This window comes from Schistocerca nitens, chromosome 1 (genome assembly GCF_023898315.1).
Source record: "Schistocerca nitens isolate TAMUIC-IGC-003100 chromosome 1, iqSchNite1.1, whole genome shotgun sequence".
NCBI lineage: Eukaryota > Metazoa > Arthropoda > Insecta > Orthoptera > Acrididae > Schistocerca > Schistocerca nitens.
Window position 1 is genome coordinate 523,038,159 of NC_064614.1, and position 27,966 is coordinate 523,066,124.

The 27,966-nt window shown below is 43.7% G+C and overlaps 2 protein-coding genes across 3 annotated transcripts in view; one reads left to right on the plus strand and one right to left on the minus strand.

Annotated features, from left to right (window-relative positions):
* Positions 1-27,966, plus strand: part of LOC126253319 (waprin-Thr1) — a 217,651-nt gene that overhangs the window by 56,583 nt on the left and 133,102 nt on the right. The window lies entirely within an intron of this gene.
* LOC126253305 (kynurenine formamidase) overlaps positions 11,258-27,966 on the minus strand; it is a 55,637-nt gene continuing 38,928 nt past the window's right edge. For both annotated transcript variants that reach the window (XM_049954547.1, XM_049954538.1), the window contains 4 exons: positions 26,430-26,508; positions 18,669-18,851; positions 18,435-18,582; positions 11,258-11,503 (listed from right to left, as the gene is read on the minus strand). In XM_049954547.1, the coding sequence (XP_049810504.1) occupies positions 11,363-11,503; positions 18,435-18,582; positions 18,669-18,851; positions 26,430-26,508 (551 nt within the window). In that variant the 3' untranslated portion in view covers positions 11,258-11,362. The remainder of the gene's footprint in view (positions 11,504-18,434; positions 18,583-18,668; positions 18,852-26,429; positions 26,509-27,966) is intronic.

Below are 27,966 nucleotides of genomic sequence, written 5' to 3' on the forward strand. Positions count from 1 at the left end.
CCAGTGAACGGCCAGCTTAAATTCTACAAGGGAATGGCAAATCCTACGTCTTTGTACGGCTGACATGCGGGGCCAATAGAAAACGTAACTATGAGAAAATGCAAGTGTCTAAAACAAAGTACCTCTGAAAAGTAAAATATTGCCGCAGAGTAGGTGAAAGTAGAAATAACAGTAAAAAAAAAGAGCTATATGTAACAATAACGATACAGAACAAAATTAAATGCACCGAATATGTTTGGCTAATGCCGGAGACTTGGATTCCGAAACGAATTCTGCATGACAACCGTTTAGCAATGAAAGACTTTAGACGAGCTGGTTAAACAGGAACGGGTTGTCTCTTTGTAATCTTGGTGTCAACAGGAGAAGAGAAGAGATCTAGGAATGACTGAGATTATTAGAACGACCTGCGATACACCTTGGAAGGACATCTGGAGCAGTTTGTACGCGTGTGGAGATTACGAGATTGCAATACTTTGTCAAGTAAGGTCAGTCAGAGATGTAAATGGAAACTGAAGCCTTCCCGTGAACGAACGCAGCTTCCGTCAAATTGATATAAACATAGCACTTTTGTTGCAGGACTATTATCTTTCCGTTATTGTCGTTAATGTAAAGTATAAAACTACATCTCTGTCATTTACCCGCTTTATTAACGGGACCACGTTGGTAACGATACACATGCACGGCCAATTCGTATGGATTCGAGCACAGACGAATGCCGATTATAACAATCTCGCCGGCCTGTGGCAGAATCTTCCGAACAGAACCCGTGTTAGTCAGAGCTAAAATCTTCCAGTGAAAGAATTACCTTCACAAGCTCAGCCTTCTAGCTCTTTCCTTAGAAGACAACGTATTGGCTTACACATTTCAGTTTGCGGAACAGGTTCAAGAACTCACTATAGTGCTAGTGACTCGGAGAACCATGTAGGAATGAATAAAATCCTAATGTAAATTAGAGATACTATAGTGAAGTTCCTCAGTGACCAGAATCTCTAATGCCCATTGGACGTATGCAACAAAACAATTGCTTTAGATTAAATATGTAACATATCTGTGGTTGCACACAAATCGTCACTTGCAGCAAACGTACTGAAGCAATATGAAGAATCGTTCGCCTATATTTCCTTACAGGAGTCCGCTATGTTCGAAGACTGTTATGGAGACTTCAAACTCTATTAAAATTACATGTCACTGAAATGTTTGCCCGTGATTCCCTCATAATCATTTTAGTCTCGTATGTAATTGTGTTGCAGTATCAGCCAATCGATGTAAAATTAGATTCTGACATTTGAAAATATGCGAGTCACATGTGATGGGGTGATGGGATGATGGTTTGTAGTCGAATATTTGGTCTGGTACAATAAACACAGGATTATGGAATCGTCCGTCTTTGATGAAATAATCGTGTATGGTAGAGGTAGTCTGACATATTACGATAGTCCGACTTTCTTGAACCAGGGCATCTGCTACCAACAACGTATTTCAGCAGCAAGGTTCCGTCACCGCCATATCGTTGAGTTCTTAAATTTTATATCTAAACTGCCTGAAAAATGACTCAATTACACAGAAGAGGAAGGGGAAACGAAATGAAACTTCACGGATTGGGGTGGTATTTGATGTTATATCAGTGAATACAAAATCGAGTCAAACTTACAAAGAACTTGGCAGTATGAGCCCGCTTATCAGCAAAACATTGCACCCCCTCTGGCCAGGATGCATGCACTGATTCTGTTGGAAAGGACGTGGTAAAGCCGTTGTGTCCTCTCCTGAAGAAAGCTGACCCGCCAGTGTTGTAGCCGATCCTTAGTATCCCGGATACTGTCACTGCCACAGAGCTGTAGTCCCAGATGGTCCTGCAAGTATTCTACTGGGGACAGATCTGGGAATCCTGTTGGTCACGGAAGTACCTCAACATCACGCGGACGTTTCATAGCGACACTTACTTTGAGTGGACGAGCAACGACCTGTTGAAAAATGCACAAACATACTGTCGTGTAAGAGGTAAAACATGAAGACGCATGATGCCCTCACTCATTACAAACCGTGACCTGAAGTGCACCCGATGGCTTCCCCTCTTGTGACGCCTAGAGTAACACCGCTGTGCCTCTTCAAAACATCGGGAGAATGGGACCCCTCCCCAGGTCCCCATCACATTCGCCGACGATGAGGTAGTGCCGAACCGCAATTCATCGCTGAACACAATGCGACGCCATTCATCAACAGTCCGTGCTTTGCAGGCATGGCACCATTCCAAACGTATCCGCTTGTGATGCGGTGTTAACGGCAGCCTATCCGTGGGATGGTAATTCCTTACTCTGGCTCTGCTAGGCTGCAACCAAAGGTGTGGAACGAGAAAGAATGTTGCAGCAGGGAGTGCATTACTTGTTCCGCACGCAGATGTGAAGGGGTTACAATGTGCCTGGTACACAGTACGGCGATCTTCCCATGTCGTAGTCAGACGTGGTGGACCGGAACGTTGACGACGAGTATGCGGTCCAACAGATGCTGATAACTCTGCCTCACACGAGTATGCATCTGTTCGCTATCCTTTACGCTGATGGCTACATCTGACGCTGTTCACGCCCAGTATATACCCTACCAGACCTAGTAACAATACTAAAGACGAACAACACCAATCCACCCTCATCGCCATTGTACCGGTCACAGGGAACTGCAATTCTAATCATTTCAAGAAATCAGATTGCTCTAAGCACTATGGAACTTAACATCCGAGGTCATCAGTTCCCTAGATTTAGAACTACTTAAACCTAACTAACCTAAGGACATCACACACATCCATGCCCTAGGCAGGACTCGAACCTGTGACCGTAGCAGCAGCGCGGTTCCTGGCTGAAGCGCTAGAAACGCTCGGCCACAGCGGCCGGTTCTAATCATTTCCATACCGGCCCTTGATGTGCACGTGTGCGTATTTACATTGACACCTGACCACGCCTTCTGAGCGCTTCACTTCGCTTGTCAGACAGCGTATATATCACAGAATCAGAAGACACTTATATATCGCAGAATCAGAAGATACGGAATTGAATCTACAGGTACATCTACGCCGTAGGCTCATACTTCTGTTGTGCTACTGCATACAAATCGCCTGCACTCAGGTACACTGGATTCTGTCTTATGAGATTGCATCTCTTAAGTGCGTAGCTCAGTGGCACAATACTGTAAAAAATTGACAAAAATAACTCAATTGCAGCTCGTATCTTCCAGTAACGACGTGCTGGAAATGGAACAGCATCGCAATATGACGTTATTAAAAGTACGTACTCTTTTCCTGGAACGAGTGGCTTTTGAAGTCTTATTCTACAATGGGATGTTTACACCATAACTCCCCAGATGCATGTTTATTTTTCAACAACGATTGCTTAATGACACATTCTTCTTTGGACACGTAATTGCATTTATTAGTTACATGTGTAAGACCGTAGCATTTCATTGCTACGAGAGGCCTTCGTAGGATACTGTTAACTGGTCGTCTTTTTTCATTACTTATTTGAAGCAGAAGCTCTTTAAATATGTCTTGAATGTAGCAAATTTACAGAAACTTTGCTCTATTTGTCACCCACGGAAATCGGATTATCCAGTGAAGAACAGAACTGACCCTTCTCATAAACGTTGGACTGGCATTCAAGAGAAACAGGATTCAAACGAACGTACGGCTATCGAGATTTGGCCTTTTGTGGTGTGAGATGAAACCTAATCCAAGCGCGAAGTGGTTTGCGGAGTATAGATGTAGATGTAGAAGAAAAGTATTAGATGAGAACCTAATGCAAAGCTGGTAGAGGACACTGGAAAACATGCAGAAGCATGATGGATGCTTGTTCCTAGAAGACCTTACTACATGGAGAAGTTTGCAGGAGGCCTTTATCTGGTAGGGGACAGCGTACAGCTTTTCTTATGTTTGAAACTCAAGGCAACGTAAATCGTAACACCTGAAAAAAAACCGGAAAAGCACGGTTACGGTGCATAAGGGGAAATATTTTTAAACAACGTAGGTTAAAAAGAGGCTGTAATCCTAACTTACCGCTTAGCACAATAACCGTTAACTTCAAATGAGGTGTTGTTTATGTGACTATATGGGTGTTTTACTTTCTGTATCCTCTTCTAGGTCAGCTCGAATGTGTGTCGTTCTTAAACTGTTAACAGAAAATCACGTACCTGTTGATGGAGTAAATCTTCTAGAAAACTCAAATAGTTTCTGACGCTCTTCTCTGAACCATTCGTTGTTCGTGATTACAGACGTTTTACACCAAGATGTGGACTAATTCAAAATGATTGGCCTAAAAAATGTCTTGTATCGCTTCTAATACTTATTCAACAAGCATACGAGCTGGAATGCTAATTATACCGTCTACTGTGCGAGATCCTTGCAATATTAAGAATGTACTAGTGAGTAGCGATCGCGTCAACCCTCACACTCTACCGTTGTGTATTGACGAAGACGTAATACATCGTCCATCCCTAAAGATTGCCATTGACTACTGAATTAGACCTCTTGTACTACGAGGCTGAGACCTTCTGTAATATGGAACAGAGAGGTGCATGCGACTGCGATATAAATTCTGAATCCCAAGCCCTGTGCTGTAAGTGGACGTATCAGTGTCCCGTGCATTACTACCAGCTTTAAGCTTATTTTAAATAAAGCCTATGTTCATTATTCTCACTGCCAAACGAGCTGTTATAAATTAAACAGTGTTCTATATGACAGCTGTCCATCTGTTCGTGACTTAAAGTGCACTAGATTGGATGCCGAATTCCTTAGTCAATAGGGTTGTGTAGATTCTTATCGGCTTCGGTACAGTATAAATGATAAAGTGAAAGTTTCCATCTAGGGTACTGTAACTGGAATAGCATCATAGGCTGCTTTTCACAACTGATTTAGTTTTCTCTGACGTATGAAGTGTGTCAGGTAGTGACGGCTGTTTCTTGACGCTTGTTTCACACCTAAGTATGCGCTTGCGTAAGGTCTCGCATGAACGTGTACTTGCCTGTAGCTTCTTGCAGAACTTTGACCTCCTGAGCTCACCACATGACACCTCCACTCACGAGACTCGTCTTGCTTACCATCCCTGCATTGGCCAATGGCTGCATCTGAACATGATAAGAGTCAACATTTAACGGTGGTTTTCTACTATTGACTACCGTTTACTTTTTATTTTTTTCATCTCTCATTACACCCACTGCATTACGTGCTTATTTATTGCTGTATACATAGCATCTACTCCGACATTAATGCTTATTCGTATTCTGACACTTTCAACACGTAACATTCGGTCGTCGTCCAGCGATACAAAAGTACTTGTGTCCGCTTATCAATAGATGTCAGCTCCGCCCGCCAGCAACTTTGTTGGCTTCTGCCCAATACAGTATCAGGAGCTATCTCTCAAAAAATAAGGAACTTAATGGGAGTCTGATGGAAATGTTGACTCATACGAGGGTAATCTCAAAAGTAAGGTCTCTTATTTTTTTATAAGTACATAGACCTGTTTATTTTTACAATGCTTTACAGCTTGAACCTTTAGCTATTTTGCGACATAATCACCATTTGTGTCGATGCATTTTTGTAGATGCTGTGGCAGTTTTTGTATGCGCATGTCATACCAGCTCGCCGCCATGCTGTTCAGAAAGTTAAGAACATCTTCTTTCACCTCGTCGTCGGAGATGAATCGCTTTCCGGCCAAATGTTCTTTTAACCTAGGGAAGAGGAGATAGTCACTGGGAGCCAAGTCTGGATTATAGGGTGGGAGGGTGATTATGTTCCACTGAAACTGTTGCAGGAGAGCAACGGTTTGCCGAGCGATGTGTGGGCGAGCGTTGTCAAGGAGAATGTGTACGCCCTTGCTCAACATTCCTCTTCTCCGGTTCTGAATTGCCCGTTTGAGTTTTTTCAGAGTCTCACAGTACCCGTCAGCGTTAATTGTGGTCCCAGCGATTCAGCTCCAACGACGAGGTGAAAGAAGAGGTTCATAACTTTCTGAACAGCAAGGCGGCGAGCTGGTATGACATGGGCATACAAAAACTGCCATAGCGTCTACAAAAATGCCTCGACAGAAATGGTGATTATGTCGAAAAATAGCTAAATGTTCAAGCTGTAAACTGATGTAAATCACTGTAGAAATAAAGAGGTCTATGTACTTATAAAAAAATAGGAGACCTTACTTTTGGGATTACCCTCGTAGTGTTACCTGACGCAGCCATCGACCAAGAAATATTTATCGGCTATTGATAAAGACTAACCACTGGGAACCGGTTTAGCTACTGAAGAATTTGACTAAAATAAATTTTATCGTTAAACATAAAGTGCTCGCTGATGCTCTCCACCAATAACGCGACAAATATGAGCAAATGGATCGCTGAAGAGTGTCGCCGTCATAGGTGCGTGGTTCCCTTTGTCGTTCCTTCACGTCTTGTCGGTGGCAAACGAAGCAGAGCACATGGATAACTCGCAAGTTGGTCCATCTGATGTCATTGCGCAGCTGCGGACCAGGCGCGTGGTAATCTGTTTTGATTAGTAGTGGGCTGCTCGCGGGGGCAATACTGGGCCAGCATTAGCGGACAAAGAACCCACACTTAGCCACCACGAGTAAATGGAACACGCTGTGTGAACTGTTATGACGTAATTTGGGAATCAGAACCCGAGACAAACCGTGACACTTTTCTTAAGCTTAAAGAAAAAGGAAGGATGCGAAAAAAGTAAAAAGTAAACAGTAGTCAATAGTAGGAAACCACCGTTAAAAGTTGACTCTTATCATGTTCAGATGCAGCCATTGGCCAATGCAGGGATGGTAAGCAAGACGAGTCTCGTGAGTGGAGGTGTCATGTGGTGAGCTCAGGAGGTCAAAGTTCTGCAAGAAGCTACAGGCAAGTACACGTTCATGCGAGACCTTACGCAAGCACATACTTAGGTGTGAAACAAGCGTCAAGAAACAGCCGTCACTACCTGACACACTGCATACGTCAGAGAAAACTAAATCAGAGAGCTTGAGCAGTGAAAAACGTAACGTTACTTATCTGGAGTGTTGTGGTAATACGACTAGTGCAGTGTTTTTGCTGCAACATTTTTAAGGGAAGAACATATTTTCAGAGCAAAATAAATCATTTTCGCACAGAATCACAGGGAAAGCTGAGTTTTAAAATGTCTTGCCTTATTATCACCATTTCTGTCGAGGCATTTTTGTCAGCTGCCCTTCATTCAGGGAGTCACGCAGTTTTCGAGAGGGGAGAAGTAGCCGCTGTTGCGGCTGTGGCCATTTTGATACAAGGAAGAAGACGAGGAGAAGGAAGTTGTGGAGTCATCACATTACTGCCACAAAACTGTAGAGGCTGCAGCTGAATAAGAGATTTAATGGGAAGGTACATTTGCATTTTTATGTTTTGCCAGTCAACTGCACTCGGAAGTACTCAAATTCACGGTCTAGAGATTTAAAATTTGTTAGTGAACTGGTAGGTCCCAGTAGCTTTGGAGATTAGCCGAGTAGTACAGTCCACCGATTTCAAAGGCACGCAGTGTTTAACGGTATGACCACATATTGCTAATTGCGCTACTGTAACTAATTTACCCCGTTTGAATGAATTCGAAACAAAATATCTCTGCATTTTTTCAAGTTCTTGCAGATTACACGTTGGATTTATACTTTGAGCTAGCTACTTGATTCTTAATCTCTGCTCTTCCCCCATGTGAAACAGAAACATAACATGAATTGCACATTCTGCTTCATAGTCATTCTTCCTCGTTTAATGAAGAACCATTGTTCTGAATATATTCCTTAGAATGAACACTTCCTCTTTGGCATCTTGAGATCACTTGAAACAATCAAACACTTAAATAACAAATTAACTGCGATACTACTCAGGCAGAGAAACAGAGAACCATAGCTTAAACAGAACAGAGATATGAGACAATAACGGAAACTCAGCAACGTTACCGAGCAACAACTTCCCTCAAGGGACTCATCAGTTTCGAAAGTGACGGCTTTGGTTATTTAGCTTCAGAGCTGGAGTTGAAATATGGATACACTCTAGAATTTAAAGAAAAAAATAAACAGTATGAGAATATTTCTCAGAAATCCGAAATCCAGGACAAACTGCCGTCCTGGAGGTATTTTTCAGAACACCGGTTTCTTTAATCTGAAACAACAACTGTCCCGGAAACCCGAGACATGCCGCAACCCTATTAACTTTCTATATCAGGAACTGGGGGACACGTTTTCTTTTATATTTTCGCTAAGAGAGTACCATCTCAGTGAAAAATGCTTTATCCCGAAGTCTGTCCACCTAACTTTGTGTCCTTGTAGTAAACCTAAGCATTATGTTTTGCTGTATGTCATTGTTTTTTATTTGTCTTTTTATTCATTGCGTAATTGGGTGATCTGTACTTTTGAGATCTAAACTCTTTATCCGGAAAAAAGCTAGAATGAAGATATGAATGAAATAGCGAGTAATGTGTATGACTGATGGTGAGCATTAGTCAGATATAGCTCTGATCTACTGAGATCCATCTGCTTCTGCAAAAAAACACTCTTATTTTTGATTCCTTTATCCAGTCGTGTGTTCTGTACTCGTGGGCATCATCAGTAAGACTTTACTTTGTTCCAGCCTGAAGCTTAAAAATACAGTTTGAGTGATAACAACGACGTCATTAAAAATTTAGTCAAGATTTCTTCACTATTACTATTGTGTTTCGACTTTGCCATTTGATTTTGCTTACACAATATTCATTAGTTTTGCCTGGGTAGCCTGTCATATAAGATAATGTGGTTATTTAATAAGGCAAGACTTTTCAAACTCAGCTTTCCCTGTAATTCTGTGCGAAAATGATTTATTTTGCTTTGGAAATATGTTCTTCCCTTGAAAATGTTGCAGCAAATCACTGCACTAGTCGTATTACCACAACACTCCAGATAAGTAACGTTACGTTCTCCACTGCTCAAGCTCTCTTGTACTACCTTCTACTTGTTAAACATTACACAGTGCCGTGTATTCATTACAAACAATTTTCCCCTCTGCTCCTCTCTGTTGGCACAAACTTTTTTCAGTTGTTAGCTTCTTCAGAAGTAAAAGAAATTATTAAATCGTCTCTATTTTTGTTGGTGGACAGATTCAAACCAATCGGAAACTGATGACTTAAGAGAAACTGTTTGCTAATGGTCGCCTTAATTAAGTGCTCAGTAAATTTGGCGCGTGAGCTGTTGCTTTCCAGGCATCATACTCGTAGATGTTCGGAACAGTTCCTCTTAGAATTACTGCATGTCAGATCTGCATACAAAAACTGAGAAGAGTTGACTGTTTGACAAATCGCGAATTTGTGGAATTTGTCAGTGGTTGTGTCATGTGGTCATGTGGTCAGATCTCTTTTCTGCATTACGTTGACAGTGTCCAACCTGAAGTCCTCGTTGCTTCAACATGTTATAATTTTTATACACAATTTTGTTTTGATAAGGTAATAGGCAATGTGCGATTTGGTTTTGGGTGTGGGTACCGGATTCCGCACCTCATTATTGTTTATTTTCCAATATTATTTGTATTACTGTGTTAAATAGCCGTGTGTAGCTGTATTTTTAATGCTATTCCTGTTTAATATGTGAAGCATATATTAGGCGAATGATTGTTGTTTCTTAAATTTATGCGTGTTGTAGTCACCTTTTACTAATATTTATTACGACGGAACATTTCTGTAGCTTCTGGCAACATCAGGTGCATTACGAGTACTTACGTGTACATTAATCTGAGGTGCCATGACGATTATTTGCTGGGTTTGCCAGCAAGGTTACGTACCGAAATTTAACCCTGTACGGGAAGATTCATTAATTTAGTATATACCTTGAATGAGTTGTATGTGAAAGTGCTAAGTGATGGTATTGTGCTTATTACTACGCTCTGTGTACCAGACAAATAAACTTTCGGGAGAAATGTAAGTAAAGAAGTCACTGAAATGATTTAATCATACGACTCACTTAAGATTTACACTGAAGCAAATGAATCTTTCTGCACAGGGTTAAATTTCGGTACATGGCCTCACCGGCACACCCAGAAAATAATCCTCTTCACACTTCAGATTAATGTAGCTATAATACACTTAATGATGCCAGCACGCAGCCGATACACGTTGTACTAATAAATACTAGTAAAAATGATTGAAGCAGTAAAAATTATTTAATAAAAACGATTATTTTTGTGCAACTATGTTTTAGGTTTTGCTTGTCGTATTTTCTGTGTTTTATGAACCCATGTGATGTTTTATGGATATCATCATGTCATACAGTAAAATACATACATCAGTTCACATCATGCACAGAATTTACAAGTGTACAACACCTCACACTATCATAGCTGAGCCCTGAACCTGCCTCTTTGGATCTTCCAGCAACCAACGATAGACGACTTTGTTATTTGTGGAGGTACAGAATCCCTATAGAAGTTTTTGAGGATACCTGGCAATATTTCAAGAGGTGAAATCTTGGGGGAAAGACTTCTACAAAACCAGTATCCTAAGCATGGTCGTTTGACAAAATTTGCTTGAATAGGGACGTCCATGTTCTGAACGCGAGAAATTATGCTTTATTAACTATTCGTTCATTTCTGTCAATTTTAACGGAATGTCGTCGTTTATTATTTGTTTTTCTTTTTCAATAACTGCCACCACCGCCAGCAACAGTGGGCTGTTAAGATCCTGACAAGTCGATCAGCAGCTGAACAAGAGTGTGCGTAGTCTATCCGGGTTTCATGCCTTGGAGTTCCACTGTCATCTACCATTACTGAAGTGTGTTTGACTGAATTCCGTTTGTGATAAACATGGTACGGAAAATAACGAGTTATGCTGTTGATTTAAGCTTATACATTACAGGAATTTTCAAATAAATTAGAATAATACAGATAGTCGTCAATGTGTTCCAAAAGTTTGGTGGTAACAGGACAAAGCAAGAACTTGCTGCTATAAATCTAGTTTCAGTAAGGACAAAAGCATTCTACCATATTAATAACCAATCTATTAGATTCTGTAAAGCATGCATCGAGGAATGAAGTTCCGAGGTAATAGTACTTTTCTTGCAACCGTTGGGGTGTGTGGAAATATCTTATTGAGAAATGCATGTATTGTTATTTTTTCCTTAGTTTTTTGTTTACACTTGCTTCTGAAATATCTTTGCCCCTGTTAGGACGAAAATTGAAGCTAATATTAATCGATAAATAAACAATCATCCAGTGTCAGTCACAACCATGTGAGAAAACAGTGGTTATTTCCCAGAAGTACAAAATTTATGGTTGATGTTTTTATTGAAAGATTCGGCTGAACCATAGCGTGATGTGCTTTTAAAGAACAAAACAGAGAATAAAAATGCACATAGCTGTCTTCTCAGTTGTTGCTGCTCTTAATCATTGCAATAATTTTCTTCGTCAGGATGTAATCTTCTTTGTGTAAGTTTTCCACTACGCTGAAGTGGTCCATATCTGCGACTTCGAGGTACTCCACTTGATCGCAGATGCCACGAAGAATCTGAAATATTGAGTGATGTTGAAAGTAAAACTACACAACTTTCATTTAATTTAGGTGGAATGAACAGTTTATAAAGTATTCTACCGTATAATGCATACTCGTGCGCATCCGACAAACAAAAAATTAAATGCCTTATTGCACTTCTCTGAATTTCCCGTTGTATGCAGGCAACGCCTCTTGATGTTTTAAACCGTTCTACTCAAAGTAATTTTTCACTTTTACGGAACCGTATAAAATATTATGGTTCAAAGTCTGAAAAAAGGGGACTGGACCCCTATTTAATACTCTTGCCACTGAAATGGTGGACTTAATCAATGTGCTAAGGTGCATGTTTAGCGGACAACGGAAGATAACGTGCAGGCTAGAGCCCTTCTGGCGTGCTGGTGATGTCACCATTAAAATGTAAGACACGAAATCGATTGTTTCTATGATCTCTTCTCACTGCACTCGCAGCAATGGAGGCTCGTTTAGATATTACGGCGTCATCGGTGGCTGCTTTTTTCCTGGACCATAGTTACTTGCCCAGGCTTCAAGAACTTTATTTGCGCTCATTTAAGATTTCACAGCATCTAACAACGTCAAAGTTCAGCTTCTTTTTTCCAGATGGACGCATATTGCCAACTATTATTCCGAGTTACAGGCGATTCTAAAAGATTCCTCGAACAGGATGGTGCAATGGTTGAGGAAAGTGTGTTTTATGTTCCCATCCCTTCATCACACTTTAGTTTTTCCGTAAATCGCTTCTGACCACAGTTGGTCCCCATCCCTATAAACTGACCCACTGCTCTGTCTATGATAACTTCGACGGAACTATAAGCTCTAATCTACCTTTCTTCCTGACTGTTGCTGCACTTCAGATGAACCGATCTTCATGTTAATAAGTATTTCCTCAAACGCTGCACTTCCGTCTTATTCTACTAGCTTTCCACAATAAACATATTTTAGTCCTCGTAGTCTTTCGCGGTGGCATGCCTGAACAAAGTCAAGCCGGCTGCATTTCTGCAATGTTGTGGGGCAACGAGCAGTAAGACTTGAGCTAACGAGACATGAACTGAGACCAGTGGTCCGATCTGCCTCCAAGAAAAGTGATATGTTACACCTTGTTAAAGACGACGTATCCCTTCGAGTGTGGAGGGTGTCCCTTAGGAATGTAGCAGCTTCTATACAGGTCAAACAATTAACACTATTGCGGAGCACTGTCATGAGAACAAGCGACATGCTGAACAGACAGAGCTTGGGAAGTCGGGCTTAGCTGAGAACTGCCTGGAAAACGGACACACAATACAATTCGAAAAAAATGAGAGTCTTGGCTCCTGCGTCATCGTATTGGGATTTCTTTGTGAAGGAGGCGGCCGAGATTAGACTTGGTAGGGAGTCAAGGCGGGCTTTGGATATCGAAAGAAAGCGAAGACTTGGCACATGTAGGAGGGCGGGATCGGAGACTTCAAAAGTGGCGCCGGTCCCTCGCATCAAATGACGTCGTTGGTCTCGCGGTGGACAGGGGATGGTGTGAGCTGCGCAACTCTTCCGCGCGTGCGTCACTTCGGCCCTCTCTGGTTGGTTCCAGATGCTGAGTTATGTCCATATAAGCTAAAAACCGTGCTAGCCACCAGATACGAACAATCCTCTGCGCCGCCCCCCCCCCCCCCTCTCCACCCCACCGAGAGTTCTGTAAGTCCCTCCAAATCCTCAAATGCCACGCACTCCACCTTGCTTTCCGCGTCCTTTTACCTTCCTCCACACGGATTGTCTAGCATATCACCGACTTCTCACCCCTCCTCACACATCCGCGTCTCCTACACTATCCGCAAACTATATTACAATAGCCCCATCCTCTCCCCTCTGATCACCATCCGTTGTATGATGCCGTGCCTTCACAAACACATCCCTCCGTCCCTACACTTGACACTCCGTATAATCTCCCAAAAAACTGCAACCAACTCCCACTCCCAGACAATGAGATTCGCCCCGATATTTTTACCTACTACCGACTTTAACTCTTCTCCACCTATCCCAATCCACATCAGGGCTCCTCTCTCCCTTTTCCTCTCCATTCATCACTATCCCTTTTCTCGTGTAACTACTATCCTACCCACGCACTGCACTACTCCTCACCTTCTTTCTTTCCCGCCGTCTGTATTCCCACTATCCATCTAGTCTCCTGCCTATCATCTCCACAGTTTTCTTACCTAACAGGCCCCTATCATTTTACCCACACCCTTCAACCCAGTGGAAGATATTCTCTCCTCTCGCAATACTTATCAACCAGTGCAGGTCCTTCAGATTTCATGTGAAAGCGCAGTGCTCCAGTGCTCTTTCATAGAACAGTATCACCACGTTGCAAGTATGTTCGCTTATGAATGTCAGTTTTTCAGTGTTTCTCCGCTGAAGATTTTCACCGTTCTGCAATGTATATTTAACACGTATATATTTTCCTTTTTTAGCTGTTCGTCTTAGATTTTTATTTTAAAATAGAAAAACAGCCCTAATGTTTGCTTCTCATTCGCAATATATATATATATATTTAATTTGCTTGGCTGAAGAGCGGAATATTGTACCGCTGCCAGCCCATCTCTCGCTCATATTGAGCGAGGGGGATGAATAGCAATAAAGGGAAAAAAAACCAGTCCCCGGCAGACGGTGGTTTTTTACTCCAGACTACGATGGAGGAGACAGCCATAAAAGCTCGAGTGTTTCATTCGATATGAAGCTGCTTGTAAACCGCGAAGAGTTTATTCATATTCTGCTCTGTTTCTGCTGTTTAAAAACCACAGAGCGTAGATCGTTTTGTAATTGTAAGTTTAAGTTCGCAAACCCACTCTGTGACATTTAATGGAGGGTGTCCTCCAAGGACATCATCGATCATTTATGAAGCTTGCCTAGTTCCAACTCAACTTCAAATTGAATTTGCATCGTTATAATAAACATACTGCTGTGTTGCTATTCTGTAAAAAATGCAGTTTCATTCTCTTGGAGAGTGTCATCGTTGAGAAGGAAGGGCAAAACAATCACGATAAGCATTTGATGTCAGACTCATCATTTTCATAATGTTTGCATTACCGCCTTTTCCGTCTTCTACTCATCAACCCGAAGACTAGTGAGCCCTCTCTTACTTCTTCCCTTCCTGAAACAAGTTTCTTACTGCTCTCATACTTTCTAATTTCGTCCATGAACTCCTATTACGGCCGACCTATCCATCTTTTTCACTCCGTCATCCCCTCAATTAGCTTAATGAATCGGTATGACCGGTGTAGTAGGTAGCGAACCATATTGTTTCTCCTAGCGAAGATTGAGAAGGCTGCATGGCTCTGCTGCTGGTCTCAGTACTTCTGTGTTTGAGACTGACGATGTCTACAACATTCTGTTCCACCTCCCCACCTCAAGAGCCTGCAGTTTTGTTTCTTTTCTGACTTTCTCGGTGTCCAAGTATCTGACCTGTACATGTACAGACTCCACACGTAGCTCCTGAATATTTGATTTCTAATATGCTTTTTGGAGCTGCACGATTTTGCGTACTACACCACTCGAAATGAGACACTTAAGGTAGTAAAGGAGTTTTGCTATTTAGGGAGTAAAATAACTGATGATGGTCGAAGTAGAGAGGATATAAAATGTAGACTGGCAATCGCAAGGAAATCGTTTCTGAAGAAGAAAAATTTGTTAACATCGAGTATAGATTTAAGTGTCAGGAAGTCGTTTCTGAAAGTATTTGTATGGAGTGTAGCCATGTATGGAAGTGAAACATGGACGATAACCAGTTTGGACAAGAAGAGAATAGAAGCTTTCGAAATGTGGTGCTACAGAAGAATGCTGAAGATAACGTGGGTAGATCACGTAACTAATGATGAGGTATTGAATAGGATTGGGGAGAAGAGAAGTTTGTGGCACAACTTGACTAGAAGAAGGGATCGGTTGGTAGGACATGTTTTGAGGCATCAAGGAATCACAAATTTAGCGTTGGAGGGTAGCGTGGAGGGTAAAAATCGTAGAGGGAGACCAAGAGATGAATACACTAAGCAGATTCAGAAGGATGTAGGTTGCAGTAAGTACTGGGAGATGAAGAAGCTTGCACAGGATAGAGTAGCATGGAGAGCTGCATCAAACCAGTCTCAGGACTGAAGACCACAAGAACAACAACATCACTCATTCATTGACATGTACTTTGATTTTTTAAAATCGAACCATACTATAGTAGTGACTGCAAATGCAGAAAATAGTGATTCAGGAGCAACATAAAACGTATAATGCGAATATGTAATCAAAATTAGAACTCAACTGAAACTGTTATGTTTCATTGATTGTCAGTGCTGTGATACACTAGCAAACCTGCTAGAAAAATACTTATTTTGATTGTAAGCAAAAACTAGTTTTTCAAATTGAAAGCTAGCTACAGAAGCGATAAGGAAACGGTAACTTAATGTAATCTATAGACAAGAAAAAAAGTTATTCTTCTACTTTTCAAAAGAACCAAGATATGAGTTAGGCTGTAGCGATCTTGTGGGGTTTAGCCCCGATCTTTCTGCTGTGACGTCACTGCAACAGTGGTCGACGTCGTTAGTAGCAGTTCGTTGTTGGTTCTGAGGAATGATCAACAGTTACATTTGAAAAAGCGAAGTTAATGCCAATATCTCTGTAATTAATATAGCTATGAAAGAGACTATACATTGCTTAGCGAGGACTTCTTCACATTCATCTGGGTGAAAACAAAATTGTGTAGGTGACATATTTAAGTGATGAACATGTCAAGATCGCGGATTAATGTAAGCGCGATATAATCTATTGCAAATGTGAAATGCTAGTACATCAACAATCGGTGTAACGGCCAGAATGATGAATGCGAGCGTCCAAAAGTGCATGCGTTGCGTTATACAGGTGCCGGATGGCAGTTTGGGGGACGGAGTTCCATTCCAGATGCATTTGTTCGGTCAATACAGCGACAGTTAATGCTGTTTGTGGATGAGGCTGGAGTGTCGCCCGATGATGTCCCATACTTGCATCGACTGGAGAGAGATCTGTCGATCACACAGGTCACTCTGTAGAGCATTTCGGATTACGTGGGTGAGCGTTATTCTGCTGATAACACCCCCTAGAATGCTGTTCATGGGTGGTAGCATAACAGATTGGAATCAGCAGACTGACGTACAACTTTGCAGTCAGGATGCATGTGATAAGTACGAGAATGCTCCTGATGTCATACGAAACCGCACCCAGAACATAACACCATGTGTAGGTCCAATGTGTCTAGCACACAGACAGATTGATTGTAGGCCTTCAACCAGCATCCATCTAACCGACACACAGCCAAGGCAGAACCAGCTTTAATCTGAAACAGACCTCCACCCTCTCCTCCATTGAACTCTCGCTTGACACCACTGAAGTCGCAAATGGCGGAGGTTGGGGGTGAATGGAATACACGCTGCGGGTCGTCTGGCTCGGAATTGTCCTTGATTTATACCAGTCTGTTATGTCAGAGTGTGGCCAACTACTGCTCAGATTGCTGCTGCAGATGCAGTACGATGCGCCAGAGCCACACGCCGAACACGATGGCTTTCTCTCTCGGTAGTGCCACGTGGCCGCCCGTCTTCTTGCGACCTTATATTCTTGTGATCATCGCTGCCAGCAGTCATGTACAGTGGCTACACTCTTGCCAAGTCTCTCAGCAATATCGCAGAAGGAACGTCCAGCTTCTCGTAGCCCTATTACACGACCTCATTCGAACCCAGTGAGGTATTGATAAAGGCGTCTTTTTCGCCTTGAAAGAATTCTTGACTAACATCAACTCACCACGTCCATCCTCAATGGTAACTAGTGCTGACTGCCTTACAGCGTGTATTTAAAGCAAACCTTATAGTGGTGTTCGTAGCGCCGCTCTTAAGCGACTGGCGCGAAATTTGAATAGAAGTCATGTTTGAGATGTAGAAACACGCCTACCAACTTTCATGTAAGTCGAACAACTCCTACCTGGCGTAGTGATTTTTTTCCCGCCAGTGTAGCATGGCAGCACGTTCAAATGCCCTGAAAAGTTTTCTTGGCTAACCCCCCCCCCTCACCCCACCATGAACAATGGACCTTGTCGTTGGTGGGGAGGCTTGCGTTCCTCAGCGATACAGATGGCCGTACCGTAGGTAGAGGCCAGACAAACATGTGGTTCCTGAAGAGGGGCAGCAGCCTTTTCAGTAGTTGCAGGGGCAACAGTCTGGATGACTGACTGATCTGGCCCTGTAACACTAACCAAAACGGCCTTGCTGTGCTGGTACTGCGAACGGCTGAAAGCAAGGGGAAACTACAGCCGTAATTTTTCCCGAGGGCATGCAGCTTTACTGTATGGTTAAATGATGATGGCGTCCTCTTGGGAAAAATATTCCGGAGGTAAAATAGTTCGGATCTCCGGGCGGCGACTACTCAAGAGGACGTCGTTATCAGGAGAAAGAAAACTGGCGTTCTACGGATCGGAGCGTGGAATGTCAGATCCCTTAATCGGGCAGGTAGGTTAGAAAATTTAAAAAGTGAAATGGATCGGTTAAAGTTAGATATAGTGGGAATTAGTGAAGTTCGGTGGCAGGAGGAACAAGATGAATACAGGGTTATAAATACAAAATCAAATAGGGGTAATGCAGGAGTAGGTTCAATAATGAATACAAAAATGGGAGTGCGGGTAAGCTACTACAAACAGCATAGTGAACGCATTAGAAGAAGGGATCGGTTGGTAGGACATGTTCTGAGGCATCAAGGGATCACCAATTTGTTATTGGAGGGTAGCGTGGAGGGTAAAAATCGTAGAGGGAGACCAAGAGATGACTGCACTAAGCAGATTCAGAAGGATGGAGGTTGCAGTAGGAACTGGGAGATGAAGATGCTTGCACAGGATAGAGTAGTATGGAGAGCTGCATCAAACCAGTCTCAGGACTGACGACCACATCAACATATTTACCTTTGAGTATTCTCGAGATTGCTCGTGGAATGCCGGAGAGTCGTGCTGCCCAATGGCTACGAGAATTCTCATATTCTTGATTGAGTCCTTGGAGTCGGGAGAGAGCTCGAAGGCCGCTAGCGCGGGGCTCACCGAATCGGCCGTCTCCCTGCGAACCGTCAGAGCAGACACAGTGGAGGATGCGCCACGGCTGAGCCACAGGGGAAGGAATGCAGGTGGCCGGGCAGAGCGTACCTGGTGAGGCGCAGCGCGTGGTTGACGTAGGTGGGGACGAGCGGCGCCAGCCGGTAGACGCCCGAGACGAGCACGAGGCCGCGCAGCAGGCGGCGGGCGGCGGCGCCCAGCCGGTCCAGCCACGGCGACAGCAGCCACGCCGACAGGTGCGCCCCCGCAGAGTGCCCGCACACCCACACGCCCCTGTTTTGGAAGATAGGGATGGTGCTATCTGGTACATACTCTGTAGTATTTTCTGGCCAGTTGAATTATCTATGTAGAGTTACGAATGTGACTGCCCGATAGGCACTCGACGCGTATAAATTTAAGAAATTGTAGAAACACACATCGTGTGCTGTGCCTTCAGCTGGGATATTGTACGGGACTTCCACTGCACCCACAATACCGGCACTGAAGACTGGTCAGGACACACCGAGCCGACGAATAGCTTAACGCCATTGATGTTAATATCAAAGTGTCATTTATAATTGCTGGGGACACACACTGCTCGATCGCCTTTTAACTGAACTCTCCTTGTACTGGTAACGAAAATGAAGCTTTTCAGCTCTGTAGAATTTGTGAATGTAGTGTAGGACTGCAGTATTCCCATGAGCCATCAAAAACTGTGGAAGAAATGGCCTCCACAACGAAGTAAGTCTGTACAGTGCGTGCGGGCTTTCAAATAATAATGAAATGATATGATGTGGTGTGGCCCCCAACTACACTCCTGGAAATGGAAAAAAGAACACATTGACACCGGTGTGTCAGACCCACCATACTTGCTCCGGACACTGCGAGAGGGCTGTACAAGCAATGATCACACGCACGGCACAGCGGACACACCAGGAACCGCGGTGTTGGCCGTCGAATGGCGCTAGCTGCGCAGCATTTGTGCACCGCCGCCGTCAGTGTCAGCCAGTTTGCCGTGGCATACGGAGCTCCATCGCAGTCTTTAACACTGGTAGCATGCCGCGACAGCGTGGACGTGAACCGTATGTGCAGTTGACGGACTTTGAGCGAGGGCGTATAGTGGGCATGCGGGAGGCCTAGTGGACGTACCGCCGAATTGCTCAACACGTGGGGCGTGAGGTCTCCACAGTACATCGATGTTGTCGCCAGTGGTCGGCGGAAGGTGCACGTGCCCGTCGACCTGGGACCGGACCGCAGCGACGCACGGATGCACGCCAAGACCGTAGGATCCTACGCAGTGCCGTAGGGGACCGCACCGCCACTTGCCAGCAAATTAGGGACACTGTTGCTCCTGGGGTATCGGCGAGGACCATTCGCAACCGTCTCCATGAAGCTGGGATACGGTCCCGCACACCGTTAGGCCGTCTTCCGCTCACGCCCCAACATCGTGCAGCCCGCCTCCAGTGGTGTCGCGACAGGCGTGAATGGAGGGACGAATGGAGACGTGTCGTCTTCAGCGATGAGAGTCGCTTCTGCCTTGGTGCCAATGATGGTCGTATGCGTGTTTGGCGCCGTGCAGGTGAGCGCCACAATCAGGACTGCATACGACCGAGGCACACAGGGCCAACACCCGGCATCATGGTGTGGGGAGCGATCTCCTACACTGGCCGTACACCACTGGTGATCGTCGAGGGGACACTGAATAGTGCACGGTACATCCAAACCGTCATCGAACCCATCGTTCTACCATTCCTAGACCGGCAAGGGAACTTGCTGTTCCAACAGGACAATGCACGTCCGCATGTATCCCGTGCCACCCAACGTGCTCTAGAAGGTGTAAGTCAACTACCCTGGCCAGCAAGATCTCCGGATCTGTCCCCCATTGAGCATGTTTGGGACTGGATGAAGCGTCGTCTCACGCGGTCTGTATGTCCAGCACGAACGCTGGTCCAACTGAGGCGCCAGGTGGAAATGGCATGGCAAGCCGTTCCACAGGACTACATCCAGCATCTCTACGATCGTCTCCATGGGAGAACAGCAGCCTGCATTGCTGCGAAAGGTGGATATACACTGTACTAGTGCCGACATTGTGCATGCTCTGTTGCCTGTGTCTATGTGCCTGTGGTTCTGTCAGTGTGATCATGTGATGTATCTGACCCCAGGAATGTCTCAATAAAGTTTCCCCTTCCTGGGACAATGAATTCACGGTGTTCTTATTTCAATTTCCAGGAGTGTATGTACCCTCTGACTCAAAGTGGAATATTACAAGTTTCGGCTGGTTTCGTTGTCTAGGGGCCGGGATACGTAGCTCCCGCATTACAAGCCAAATACTGCTGAGTCTACAGTATACAATATGAATATACACATGATCGAACGGTCAAAGGTTCCTATCACTGGGCAACTGCGAATTTTGAATGTTATATAGACGTCTATAAATGAAAGATTGCAATTAAATGAATTCTGGAGGTGCTATTTTAACGACTTTAAATCACGAGTACGATAGCAGAATGCCATTTATTACTATAAAACACTTATTGGTGTCGATGGTCCAGCATTTAAATAAAATAGAAGTTGAATAACGGGGAAATAATAGATTCCTAGTTCCGTAATTAGTTATGAACAACAACATAGCTCGTGAGATATTCACATCTAAACACATACTACGTCTTCAATGCAGAAGCCACGAAAATCTTACAAGCGCACAAGTCGGCACTACGAAATGTTTGTATCTCTGGCGACCGTCCCTCCGTCGCGCCATACTGTTTAGAACTGCCTCGTGTCCCCCACTTCAGTAGTCGCCTGCTGTAGTAACGAGCACTGTGACTGGCTAGAGCGCTCCTGCCTTGTCTTCAAGCCAACGCACACTCACAAACATATTGAAACACATAAGAAATACTGGATTTACATTTAACTAACTTGAAATTAAATAAATATTCCTATGGCTGGACCATAAACACGCACTAATACACATTATTAAATACATAAACAAATTAAATAAACATTTATCAAAGGAATAGAACAGAAGTAAGCCAGTATCCTAATGTTTCTGTGCTTCCTAAAACAGAGTAAATAATTGACCAATTTCTTCATGAATAATATATTTCGGATACAAACAAAGATATAGACGAATAAATATATTTATAAGCATACTGCTACCGTTTTTTCGTGTAACTGTGGAGTATTTATGGCCTGATTCGATCGATAGTAATTGACCACTTTGGCCTCCAATAACTCATGTGCTTTTCAAGTTACATGCCTGTAATTTATACCAATTTAGGTTTACACTAATACCTTTCTTAAGACACGTCGATCGACAAAATCGGATGAACCGGTTAGATTTTGGAAATTCGTTGCTGGGTGTTACTTGTATAATTTATCGTCAGACAATAAACTTCAACTGATAAAGATATTGAAAATCTCATTATACCACCAGAATCGTCGTGCAAATACTGGTAATGTACATGTTTCTTTTTGAGGTATCATGATTCATCTGGCTACTATTAATTTCTATACGAACCGCGAAATGTCTGCCACTAAGGTTTCACAAAGTCCGCCATCTTCGGCTCTCCCGGCGTGTCTCCTTCACCGACACAGCGTCACCAAGGAACTCGCAGGCACGCGGTGGCTGGACCTCGCGCTGGGGCTACCCCTCTTGTCCGGCAGCACGCAGTCGGCCTGCCGAGCGGCCCGCGCGGCTACGCCAATTCCGAACTTAGAATATTTTCAGGGCTCCGCAACTCGCCTGTTACCTCGCAACAGCAATTTTGCAGCGGTGATCTGTGGTTTCGCTGACTTTTACGTAGGAAAATAAGTAGTATATTGCAGAATCCTGCCTTATCTCTGTGAATGTGTGAATTTATTATTGAAACTAGATCAATGTCAGGCAAATTCCTCCATGTAAACATAGTGCTTTCGAGTAGCTCCCTTCCACGTTGGTCCACTTTCCGTTTTGTTTTTATCCACAGCGAAACGGTAATCAAAGACAGCACTACTACTACTACAGTGGAGGTACGACTGCATCTGAAAATGCTACTACCTAGACTCATTGGGGACTCTCCGTAACGTCGAATTTCCACAAGCTGAAGTCTAAAAGCTCGATCTTGAGTACTCCCGTTCGAAAGTGAATTGGTGTTTTCAAAATTTTGCAAGCTGCTTCGGAAAGCAATAATGGACAGATGAAGCTATCCATTCCTTAATTCGTAGCCAAACAGCAACAAAACTTACCGTTGTCAAATTCAGAATCTCAGTCTCAACAACAGCCGCCAAAGCCGCTTTTCTACGGAAGTACATTGTGCGCCAAAATAAGAGCGCCACTTTTTCGAAACCACACCATTTCCTCCCATTTCGGTGCAAAATTTGGAAATTTGGTTATACGGTGTCTACAGCTGTCCTCTGTAAAGGTGCAAGTTCATGGTGCTCTGACACGTCACCGTCGGGCACGGCGACCCTTCAAACAGCCAGAACAACAAAGAAAAGACCAGAGTTCAGTAGTTCGTGTGAAGTGTAAGGTGGGTTCATGGTGTGACATTGACGCCACATTTGACTACAAATCCGCTCAGCGCTACCATGGACGCGTCACAACTTGCGAAGGTCGACACACCTGCCCTTATCCATATCTCACCCCTTCTGTTGTCACATCTGCTGCAGGGGCCGATACCACGACACCCTGCATTGAAGTTACACAGTTTTCTTGTGGGTAGCCGAGAAAAATATTGCTGACACACTGCTGATCAGAATCCACCAGGGTGTTATTTGTCCTTTTACCAGTCGGGGGGATGTCTTAGGGGGTTAGTAGAATTATATATGTTACTAGCTTGGAGCGTGGCGTTACGCATGGTTAAACAGCTATTTATAAATAGAAGTTAATGGCGAAATTCACTATTCACGCGTATGCACTATCAGAAAAGCCATCCCTTGTTATATCTTTAAAAGTACATTATAGGTAAAGCTTATTTACAAAATCATCTATATACAGGTATAAGAGGGGAATTCAAAAAGTAGAGGCACATTTGTGAAAAGCTGTACTTATTCTGATGATAGAAAACTGAAACATATTAATAATATTAATAGTAAGACTTATTAAAAACTTTCAGTGTTCGGCTCCACAAATTTAAATTATATGTAAAGTTTTACTCCAGTGCGTGGGAAATAAACATCCCAGGTTGGGATGCATAAACGAAAACCAGAGGAGGTGACGGTCTGATGCAGAGGGGGGGAAATCCCCCCCCCATCCCCCCCTGCAAATCGCACACTGGAATCGACACACAAAAGCCTCAGGATGTATCATAAAGGACGTGAACGAAGCCACCCCTTCCTGTAAGTTTATTTTCACACAGTTCGCGGTCGAAAACAGTAGTTATCGTTGAAATGCCCTACAGGACGCCGTTCTTGACAGACTCAGACAATGCTGACACTTCCGACAATTCAACCCTTCTCTACGGACATCAGGGTGCTGCAGCCTCACTGATCATCATCTCATCCTTTTGGAATATAGCCTGACCGCAGTTTTTGGCCTGGTATACAGGACGGAGCTAATAGTGACCGATGAAAACAATTAAACGAAATCTGACCGTGACGCGAAGCAGGAAAGTGTGTTTTTCATCCCAACTTATGACGCCCTCCTATGGCGTGTGCACGAGGGGAAGGGCTTGAAGGGGGGGGGGGGGTGAGACATTGACACATATGTGAATAAAATGGCGAAGGTCCCTCTACGACCCCCTTCCCCCGGTTCGCAAGCATCCTCGGTGCACCTCCGCTGCCGCAATAGGCAGTCCTTTCAATACCCCCAGATTCTGCATGCGCCCGACAGTACCTAGTGTTGAGAGGGTTGCCCGTCCCATTGGCGTTTAGGGATCGGTGCACTATTGTCCATGTACAGAGATATTTTTAAAGTGCTCAACAGAGCTGTGCAGGTGGTATCAAGAGAGTTGCCGATCAGGGAGTCTTAGAGGGACCCGTTGCCGTTTTATTCACGGGTGTATCAATGTCGCGCTCCCCTTATGCACTTGCTACAAGTGGGCGAGAAAGGGAGGGATGAACACGAAAGATCTCCCTCTTCGGCCACGTACATATTTCGTCGAATGTTTTGAATGATCTCTAATGGTTCCACCCTGTGTACCAGAGCAAAAATTGCGGTCATGCTACATTCCAAATGGGTGAGAAGACATTCAATGGGAATGCAACCCTTTGATGTCCTTAGAGAGGGGTTGAATCGTCTGGAGTGTCAGAAAAGTCGAAATTTGTCAAGAATGTCGTCCTGTTCTACATCGCACTGAAAACTGTCACTTTCCACCGCAAAATGTGTGAAAATTAATTTACTAAGCGAAGGGACGGCGTCATTCACGCCCTTTGCGACACATCGTGAGATTTTTTCTTGTCGATACTGAGCAGCGTTGTGTCCGAAATGTTTTCCTAGGCCTCTCATAGCAAAACTATTAGATTCCAACGCTGCACGTCGTGGTTCTGGTACTTGCCGCAGAGGCATTAAGAGAAAATGTGAGATAAAGGCGCTGGCCGCTGTGGCCTAGCGGTTCTAGGCGCTTCAGTCTGGAAACGAACCGCTGCTACAGTCACAGGTTCGAATCCTGCCTCGGGCATGGATGTGTGTGATGTCCTTAGGTTAGTTAGGTTTAAGCAGTTCTAAGTTTAGGGGACTGATGACCTCAGATGTTAAGTACCATAGTGCTTAGAGCCATTTGAAAGGTTTCTTTTTTTATTTTTATTTATTTATTTAGTTATTTATTTTTTTTTAGATAAAGGCAATGACAGGTGTGACGCCCTTCCCACGGTGTGACGCGTCCACAGTAGCGTTTAGCGAAACTATGTGAGATTGCGTGCAAATGTGACATCATTAACTCGCCTTACACCTCACGCGAACTCCTGAAACGTGGCTTTTTTTTTCTTTCCTTCCTTTTTTCATGTGTCGACATCTTGCTGTGTGACGCGCCGCCGAGTCTGAGGGTGACGTCACAGAGCGCCACGCTTTTGCGCCATTTCAGAGGAAGGTTGTAGGCAAGTTAGAGTCAAATTTCGAACGTCCGGCCATCCTGATTTATGTTTTCAGTGATTTCCCTGAATCGCTTCAGGCAAGTACGGGGATGGTTCCTTTGAAAGGGCACGGCCGATTTCCTTTCCCATTCTTCCCTAATCCGATGCGACCAGTGACCTAGCTGTTTGGTCCACTCCCCCAAATCAACCTTCCAACCATGGTGGCTCCGTGGCAGACATTCCTTACGTACAACGCAGAGCTCTGTTTACGGCTTGGGAGTATTAGTGAATTATTTTTGTTGCTATTTTCCAACTTTGTGTCGTAAACCGTTGTATCCCACGAATTTAATCACATGAGAATGAAGTTTCAGATTGATGAATGAAAAAGATGGCATCCAAATTCATACTAACAAAATAAAAAGATGTACATTACATATATTACTGAAATTTGCTTACCGTTTAGTTGCCAAAATAATCTGCCTCAAAATTTAACGTAGACGACTATTAATCTTTTGAGATAGAATAAGTTTTGTGTATTCTTGCCACATTTAGTTCCTGTGGACGACACATTTTCAAATTTTCATCGAATAAATAATATGCATATGACAATTTTCGAGTCTGTCTCCTTTTGGATAAGTTTCTATGTACGACACTGCTCGTACGTATTTGCTTTTGAAATGGTTAAGAAATAAGACAGGAGTCCTCATAAAAGCATAACACAAATGATAACTCCTCACATACGTTCATGCAATGTGAGGCAAGAATTATCCATGGCTACTGGAAATGATCATCAGTTGAGACTGGTTTAGCTACTGACGATTTTAAGCAAGTATCTGACAGAAAAATACACGAGACAGCTATTGTCACTCCGAAAACATTACATACCTCGAACCACGTTTCTGGGCGAAATTCAGCACGAATTCGACAGCAGCCTGTATTTGTTCCACGATGTCAGATACATTCACTGCAAAAGAAAATTCAAAGAAAATCACAATAAAATATCTAAATAACTAATACGATGTTGTTGCCACAACATTTGATTTGCAATGGGAGATTTGAAACAGGGTGTTGCCTCAAAAAAAATTTAAAAAAATTGCTTCAGTAAATTCATTCTGTACTTATGTAGCCTATCGAAATTGTCAAATGTGGTGTATCTGGTGGTGAATAACAGTTTCCAAAAATTACAACCTATTTGTCAAAAAGTTGCTGTATATGATATTATAGCATAATCACAGGAGCTGGACGGTCGAATAAAGGGGTAAGGAGGAAACTTTCAGTAACTGAACAAACATTTCAATAGATCGATGAAATAAGCAACCAAAAACTTGTTAGGGAAAGCAATGGAATACAGCAATACACGTTACATATGACTCAAATCAATAGGAAATGCAAGGAAGCTAAAACTAAATTGCTTTAGGAACAAAACGAAAAAATGGTCGCTTTCTGGACAGAATCAGCAAATAGAAAGGGGCAAATTAACTTCCGGAGAAATCGGAAACAAATGAAACAGTTCAACTGTTAAATGTAGAGGAGAAGCGGATAAGTGAGATGAATACACTGATACGCCAAAACATTATGACCACTGCCCGCCACAACGTCTGATCCCGCCTGGTGGCGTCGCGGGCACGTGACGCGGTAACTTAAGTACGTAAGCGGAGCAGACACGGATGGGGGATCACCATAGCGAAGATATGGGCCGAAAATAGGGATATCGATTGAGATAAGGGACTTTCACAAAGGGCAGATTGTTATTAACCAGAGCCCGTGAACTAGTATCTCGAAAACGGCGAAGCTGGTCGAATGTTCACGTGCTACTGTCGTGATCATCTACGGAAAGAGGTAGGAACACAGTGAAAGTACCACTACGCGTTAAATGGTTGGACGCTCACGACTGTTTACAGAACGTGGTCTTCTGAGGCTTGTCCGCCATGTAAAGTAGGATAGACAGTGATGTGATTCATTTCTGCCGAAAGAGCACGATGCTGGTGCATACGCAAGTGTTTCGGAACACACTGTTCATCGTACATTGTTGAACATGGAGCTCTACAGTAGACCACCACTATGAGTTCACATGTTGACCCAACGACATCGTCTCCTTACAATTCTAGTGGGCACGGGACCATCGGGATTCGACCGTCGATCAAAGGAAACGTGTCGGTTCTTCGGAGGAATCGCATTTTTGCTACACTTCGTCGATAGTCGTCTCCACAAACGTCGTCATTGAGGCGAACGGCGGCTCGAAGCGTGCAGCGCGCCACGGACACAGGTTGACGGGAGCAGCGTTATGCCATGTGAGACATTGTCCTGCGCTTGTACAGGACCTGTGGTAGTAATCGAAGAAACGCTCACAGATGCGAACCACTTGCATCCCTTCATGCTTAATGTCTTTCCCGACGTCATGTTTCAGAAGTTTAATTGTCCG